The 7,636-nt window shown below is 55.5% G+C and overlaps 1 protein-coding gene across 1 annotated transcript; it reads right to left on the bottom strand.

Annotated features, from left to right (window-relative positions):
• Positions 1-211: 211 nt before the first annotated feature.
• LOC146358682 (uncharacterized) lies at positions 212-7,443 on the bottom strand. The gene is made up of 6 exons (XM_084807185.1): positions 6,770-7,443; positions 6,025-6,160; positions 5,047-5,291; positions 4,364-4,516; positions 4,150-4,246; positions 212-2,949 (listed from the first exon to the last, which is right to left on the bottom strand). Exons 1-6 carry the CDS (start codon positions 7,178-7,180, stop codon positions 2,915-2,917), a joined length of 1,077 nt encoding a protein of 358 aa, XP_084663311.1. The 5' UTR covers positions 7,181-7,443; the 3' UTR covers positions 212-2,914.
• Positions 7,444-7,636: the final 193 nt, after the last annotated feature.

The raw sequence follows: 7,636 nt of genomic DNA, 5'->3' as shown, positions 1-7,636 counted from the left end.
CTGTGGCAGAGCGGAATAATGCAACTCCAGATGTGGAAATAGCGTTTTCTTTCCGCCATCCTCTAAACAGACTGCCCAAAGTGGTGTTTACAAACAGAAGCGAAACTGGAGGGTCGGGTCATTGTCTGAAGAACCTGCAAACAACCGTGAGCAGGGAATGAGGAGCGCCCAAGAAATGCCTCTCGAAGAAAAGCTCTGAGTCAGACTTTTTAAAAACACGATTTCAATTGATTTTATGCATCTAAAAGCATGAAAACAAGAACAGTTCCAGTATTGGATGGCTTGTTCAGTCTGTATTACTGGGAGTAAATTATTCTGCATCATTTCAGAACGTCTTTCCCAGGGGCTCACGGAGGGCATTCCTTCGCCGCACTTTGGGATGGCGCCTCCCTCTGGAGCGTGCGGGCAGGGGAGTGTCGCCGTGCAACGACCGCTTTGTAGGCTACAAGCGCCATGGAGAACGAGAAGTCCAGGATCCCTGTCTACGCTTTCCAACAGCCCAACGTAGTCCGCCTGCCCAAAGATACACAGCATCATCCAAAAACGCAAGTCTGAACAAAACGATGGACCGGGACCCCTGGAAGAGCCAGGCTTTACCTCAGGTGCAAATGTTCCTTCACGTCTTCCCTTCAAAGCCGTAGGCCCTGTTTCCAGGACAACAGAAGGAGAAGGCAGGAGGGGCTCCCCCGCATTTTTGTAGGGCCAGCACACCCGGGCCCCTCCCTGGAAACTTGGGCCTTTCCCCTTCACGCTAGCCTTCCACGTCCGGGGGAGGGGGGCTGCGCCCCTCCGGAGCTTTTGGCAAGGCAAAGGGAAGGAGAGCCAAAGGGGTTCCCTGCGGCCTGGATTCCCACTCGGAGCCTAGTGCGAAGGCGGAGGGGCGCTTCCTGAGGAGGGCGTGGAAACAGAAGCCCCCCAGGCCCGGCGCTTCTCACCGGACCGCTTCCCTGCGCCTCTGCCGAAAGCTTCCCACAGACTCCAGCTGTCAGGGGAGGCCCCAATCCACAAGATTCACCAGAAAGGAGAGGAGGCAGCTTCCCCCCAAAGCCCGCCAAGCCCCTGGCGATTCCTCACCAGAATCTCCGGAGGAATTTTGGAGAGCGGAATGGGCTAAGCCAGGAGCTGCTCACGAGCTGGCCATAGGCTCTGTTCACTTCCCAGTGAGGCCCTGGATGTCCTGAAAGCGCCCATCGTGGCTGCACTGGTGGCCACCTTCACCTCGCTTGCCGTCATCCCAGCAGCCAGGGAAGGGGCTCCTTTGGCCCCAGCAAGAACAGAAACCGCCCTTCAGGAGGTTCAAACCTAGGTGGCATCGGTCTTCCAAGCCACCAGGAGAACGTTTCAATTGCACCTCTACTTATTCTTCCACCTCAGAAACGACGGATGGGAAGAGATATCGATCTTCCTGACGCCATGCCCCCCCCCCCATCAGATTGGGGTCAGCTAATGCGTTTCTCGGAAAGATGGCTGTCAATCAGACCTCTGGGTAAGAGAGACGGTTTCCAAGGGATGTGCCCTGTAACTGGGTTCCACACCCAGAGATCCAGGCATTCGGAGAAAGGCTTGGAAGCCATAGATCACTTGCTACACATAGCAGGTGATCCAGAGAAACACTGGGAAGCCATAGAAAGTTCTGGGAAGCCATAGATCACCTACAAACACTACAAAATAGACGGTGTAGCATCAGCTGATGCGGCATTTGGGCAAATCGCTTTGCAGACAGGGTGGTGCCTCGACATCCTGCTCCTTCGATCCCACCCTCCTGGTTACTGCCCGAGCATATCCCTGAAGTCAAGGAATGCCCTCAGTGAGGCTCTGGAAAAAAACGGAATCGGTCTTCCTGGGAATTTCTGTTCTCAGAGACTCATGGAGGGCGTTCCACTCAAAAGACTAAAGGGAGGAAGGAGCATAAGCAGGGAGGAAGCCTTGGGCATCTCTACACCAGCCTAAAATCCTGCATTTAAAATGGGGCTTTCTGCTTCCATTTTAAATGCAGGATCACAACGACTCCCTTTTTCACCTGTTTCCTTCCCCCCCTTCCCTTCCCTTCCCCCCTCCTTTCCCCATATTGGAGTCTTCCATTATTTTCCATTGATCTCGCTCCTCTTCTGGCCGCTTTTCCTTTTTTCACGGAATGAACTCGAGCTGGACACAACGGGGTAATTTGAGACCTCATTATCTGCGATCTATTTTAAAACGGAACAAAGGGCATTTAGTGCAGGAGGCGCCTTGGAGGGTCACAGCGAGCCCGCAAACGTCCGCGAAAGAGCCATCACAATCGCTGGATAAAAGCACCGTGTGAAGAAAGCCCTAGTGGGTGGAACGAGGAACTGGGACTTGCTGCTTTGCTATGCTTTTTAGATGTTAAAAAACAGTGTTCCTCTTTGTGTAACAAGAATGCTCCAACAGCGATAATAATCATCAATAGACATTAATTGAATAAGGATAAGAAAGGCTGTCAAGGACTGAGGGTTAACAAACACAATGGATATATAGCTGCTAGGGAATCTCTTCTATCTTGAAAATCTTGAAACAGCTAAGGGGAGGAAAGGACATCGGCAAGGTGTGCTGGGTTCTCTCTGAAGGGCTGAGCCCCCCGGCAGGATCCCAGTGGCAGTACAACGCTAGTGACGCCTTGACAGACGTGTCCTCCTCCCTATGGCGTCTCCAAAAATCTCTCGGAGGGATGGAGAGCAGAGCACCACGGGGGGGGGGAGGGCGGACAAAGTCATGGTCCGTCTCCTCTAGTTGGCCCACCGGATCAACAGAGGGAGCATATTGAAAGGAGAAGAAAGGTAGCGTAGAAACGTGAAAAGAAGGGGCGAAAGACAAAGCTAGGAAAGACAAACTGAATAAAAGAAAGGAGAAGGAAGAGGCAGAAAAAAGAAGAGTTGTGCCGAGATGCTTTAGTTCTTCATATATTGTCAAGGTCCTCCATCAGCACGTCACCTGGGTGGAAGAGAAGAGAAGAGGAGGCATAATTCTACCAGCTTCATTTGAGTTAAGAAAAGAAGTGAGGAGGGTGGTTACCAGGAAGAGGGCCTTTTCTGCTGTGGCACCCCGGCTGTGGAATGAGCTCCCTAGAGAGGTTCGCCTGGCGCCTACGTTGTACTCTTTCCGGCGCCAGGTGAAGACCTTTTTATTGTCCCAGCATTTTAGCATTCTAGTCCTTTAGGCCTTATTTTATATTGTTTTTATGCTCTACTTGTGGCTTTAATTTTTGTGACCTGCCCAGAGAGCTTGGGCTATTGGGCAGTACAGAAATGGCATGCATTAATTAATTAATTAATTAATTAATTAACGAATGAGAAAAGGCATGGAGAGGTCACTGGAGCAGACGCAGTAGTCATGTTTGTTATCCTCATTTCCCACCGTTCCTCCAAGGAGCTCAGAATGGTTCTCTCTACACCCCTTTTGTCTTCCCAATAACCTTGTGAGGTAGGTTAGGCTGAGAAAAGAAGACCATCCAGTGAGCTTTGTGGCCAAGTGTGGATTTGAAGCAGGGTCGTAGTCCAACAGCTAGCCAGTACTGAACACTGGATGGGCGAAAGAGTGGGAAAGTTGCTTGTGGGTAGATGCTCACAGTAGAGCTCCGAAGGTGGGAGGTGGCTCCCGCTTTCAGCCCTGTGGCTTGGCCAATGGGGCTGTCTTGGGAAGAGCTGTGTCTGCAATACGGCATGGCTTTCATTTCGTCCAGTATAACCCAGGGACAGAAAACAGCTACAGAATGCAAACAGTGCAGCTAGGAAGCAGGCAACTGGCCCAGAAACCCATCAGGGATGGGTCATCCACCCCAAAGCATCTCTGGAAACAGTTCTGCACAGCCGGTGGACTGATTTCCCAGAGAGGCGTTCAGAAAATTCCTTCGAGCTCAGTATTGGATTGTCCAGGCTGGATGCCTAGGCCCTCAAAGAAGGATGAGAAGGGGGCTGGGAGGGCTGCAGCAGGGTCTGTGCCCCCCGGATGCTGCCACACATCCACGGGGTGCCCAACAAGGCTGCCAACCCTGGGAACGTATCTCCCATGGTTCCCAGGTTTCCCAGATGTGCTGCAGATGAGGGTGGGGTCAGGAAGGCACTGATCAGACGCATGAACTTGCAAAAGGTTTTCAGAACAATTGCAACACAATCACTCGGCAACAGGGATCACCTTTGCGAGCGGAGAGGCTTTGGACCGTGATAGGCAATTCTCCGCAGATCCGAAATTTGTGCAGCTGGTGCCAGACTTTTTCTTGCACTTCCTTTGCCTGGATGGGTGAAAAAATCCCGCAAACATCAGAAGCCTTTTTTTTAAATCCCAGAAAAGGAGGACGCTTCAAAGTACAACCCCTCCCCGCCCTGGCAAGGGTGACCCGGTAGCTCACCTCCTTCGCCATTAGTTCTGGGCCATTCCCGAGAAGGGAATAAGTGAGGAGGATGCCAGCTTCGCTCACTCTTAGGAGGGGGTCGTAAATGGCCAGCAAAGCTGTTTGCAGGAAGGACCTCCTTTGGTGCTCGTTGAAGAGCTCCCCAAACACCTAAGAATGAACCGACAAGAATCCTCTCGGAGTCCTCTTCCCCAACAAAATAATGCCCCAGGCTGCGTAAGCGGGCCGGCAGACGTTCCTCCCATCATTCCCGCTTCCCCCATTCCTCCTCTCCCTTCCATCTCTCCCTTCCGTCTTGTGCTGGCACAGTTCAGAGCGTAAGTTCCTTGGGGCAGGGACTTGTCCCTTCTGCCCCTATTACTCTGTGAAGGGCATGCACACTGATAATACGACGTCAAGCGTGGCAATTGAGATCATCATCATCACCACCACAAGCTGCCACGCTGCTTAAGTAGCGGGAAGTGGCGTTTGCACAACCTGCCTTGCACTGCAGTTACCTCTCCCCACAGATCTGATCACAAGACTGTGCAAACACTTCTGAAGTGAATGCTTCCCAAATGGAAAGAAATGCCTCTCCGTCCCATCCCTCGCTTCCCTCCTGGAGCAGGAAATCTACTGGAGAAATTTGGTGGGCAGTGGGGCGTCTGGCACCCCAGGGTGCCACCGAGGGACATGCTTACCTCTCCAACTCTCAGGGTGTTGCGATAAGAGAGCACCTTCTGCTCCAGTTGGTATTCCCTGCACCACAGGTCTCTGGCAACGCTCCCGCGTACTCCTGAGAGGGAGACACCAGATGTTGCAGCTTCCAGTCCCAGAGGACCCCAAGCGGCCCACTGCTCCTCTTTCAGGGGGCTGCCAGGGCCCCCTCCAGATTTCCCTCTAAGAGCATTTCCCGGAGGCCTCTGCGGTCTAATCGTAGGCAAGACTAAAGAAAGCAAGGCTCACGTTAGCCTCTCAGCAGGGAACCTCAAATGCGCTTGCAGGCTTCTTTCCTAGCCCTGTGAGTGGTCCTGGGGCAGGCCTACGTACCGCACAAGTATTGCACGAGGCAGAGGCCATGACAAAAGCAATATCACATCAGAACATACAACTAACCGGAAAGCAACAAAGGAAGACGCAAAACATAAGTGCCCTGCAGTGTGGGCCCTAGGCCTCAGGACCCTCCACGCTACCCGCAAAGTTTGCTCTGATTTTCTCTGCTGAGTGCAAACATCGCTATTCTATCGGTAGCTGCTGCGACAGCCCTTTGCAGACCACGTCAGTTCCTACACCTGAAGCAAACTCATGAGTTCCACGGTCATCAGCCAGGCATGCAACTCCGTGCAACAGGGGCCATTTCAAAAGGTGGGGCTACTGGAGGAAGGGCAGGGCCGGCCCTCCCATTAGGCAGAGCAAGGCGGTTGAGGCTCAGGTGGCCTCAGTGGTACGGAGCGCCTTCTACCAGCTTTGGCTCGTGGTCCAGACATGCCCCTATCTGGACAGGGATAACCTGGCTTCAGTCGTCTATGCAACAGTGAGTTAGATTACTGCAACATGCTGTATGTGGGGCTCCCCTCCAAGACAGTTTGGAAGCTGCAGGATGTGAAAAATAGGGCAGCGGATTGGCCGGCCCTGGCTGCGGCAAAGAGCTCCTCTTGCGTCTGCTCCCACTGACGTACCTTGCTGGCGCAGGAGTAACTGGTAGAGCCGGAAAAGGCCCTCCCTGGCATGCCGACTAGTCAGCACCTTGGGGTCCGTGATGCATATGGAGAGCTCCGCAACATGGCGCCCCACGTGCGGGATTTCACTGGTGTTCTGCAGGGAAAGAGAACAAGGGGACTGTCACCTCCACGGAGCGCCTCAGGGGCCCCCTGTACTCTGATCCATTCCCACTCCAAATACAAAATAGTTCCACACCATGTCTGTGGAAACTTCCAAAACATATCAGAGCCTTCCAAAAAATCCGTAGAGACCATGACCAAAACAGGTGATGCGTAAACAGCCCACCGTATGCTGAAAGCCGGGTTCTCCGCCTGTTGTGGTCAGGGGGAACATCTGGCTTCCCGCTCTGAACACAGCTACCACGGTGGCACGGCTGATCCCAAAGCACATGTTCCCCAGCAGCAAACTGGGTTGACTAAAAGAAAAGCAGCATGAACCTGACCACGAGGCAGAGGCGGGGTCCGAGCTCCGAAACAGAACGGTCCTCTGTGGGACCCAAACGTGGCGCTGAAGGGCAGCACTCTGTGTGGCAGCGTGCCAGCCGTCCGGCAAGGGATAGCGCAGCAAAACGTGTCTGCGGGCAGGTTGGTGCCGCACTAGAGCCCCAGAGGCTGGGAACGAGCAGTGGCAGCCTGGGCCCGCCCCCTGGCCGGAGCCCTGCAGCCCTCCGGAGCCAACCCCACCAGCTTGTGGCCGACTCACATCCAGCTCCGGCATGCCCACAGCAGAGCGCAGCAGGGCGGCGCTGCACCTGGCGGCCCGGACTCTCTCCACGGAGGCCTTGGAGGGGAGCCAGAAGTGGACGTGCTGTAAGGGGAAGCGGCACCTTGGAAACGTGGCACTGCACACCGCCCCCCTGAGCGTGGCCCCCGGCGATCCTGCTCCTCGGCTGAGGGGACGGACCCGTCTGCCCTCCAAGGAGCCCCCCGCAGCTCTGCTCTTGGTGGGCGACGGCTGCTGCCCCCAGGGGTGCTGCCATCCAGCCGGGCAGGCTGCTCCTGGCCCCCCACGCCCGGAGGCCGGCAGGGCGGGGCCCTGCTTCCGCGCACTCACGTGGAGGATCCTGGACAGATGCCGAGGCGTCGGGTCCCCCGCCAGCAGCGCCCTCAGCATGGCGTCGAGGGCTGCTGAGGAGGCCCTGCACAGCGCCTGGGCAAAAGGGAAGCCACGTCAGGTGTGCCGGATGCTCCTGGGACAGGCCAGCCAGACTCCCTGCGGAGGTGGCTGTGTGGATGCCGGACACGGAGGCCGAGCTGCTGCACTCTGCCAGGAGCCTCCCCTTCCCTCTCCCCGCTTGCGCGGGCCTGCCCACCGCCCCCAGGCCAGGAAGTGCCCACTCAGGCCAGGCCGCAAGTCCCGCGGGCTCTGGAGGCGCCTCTGCCCTGAGCTGAAAGGGATCTACCTGCTGGGCGACGCTGTGGCTCCCGACATCCATGCTGAGCACCTCGTGCAGGCTGAGGCGCAGGACGCAGGACTCCAGCTCTTCTTCAAGGGGAGGCTTGATTTTGCTGCCAGGGTGGAGAGGGAAGTCTGGGACGCTGCCCCCAGGGAGGGGCGTCATCCAGGGGG

The sequence above is a fragment of the Heloderma suspectum genome, chromosome 1 (genome assembly GCF_057233095.1).
Source record: "Heloderma suspectum isolate Gila_16-S chromosome 1, 16-S_ref, whole genome shotgun sequence".
NCBI lineage: Eukaryota > Metazoa > Chordata > Lepidosauria > Squamata > Helodermatidae > Heloderma > Heloderma suspectum.
Note: the sequence above shows the minus strand (reverse complement) of the source record. Positions and strands in the feature narration are given on the sequence as shown.

Coding starts and splice junctions, on each gene's coding strand:
- LOC146358682 (XM_084807185.1), bottom strand. CDS start 7,180: ATGCTGAGGGCGCTGCTGGCGGGGGACCCGACGCCTCGGCATCTGTCC. Junction 5,292..6,024: donor GTTACTCCTGCGCCAGCAAG/GTACGTCAGTGG, acceptor TGCTTTCTTTAG/TCTTGCCTACGATTAGACCG. Junction 2,950..4,149: donor AAGCCTCTCCGCTCGCAAAG/GTGATCCCTGTT, acceptor TCTTCCACCCAG/GTGACGTGCTGATGGAGGAC.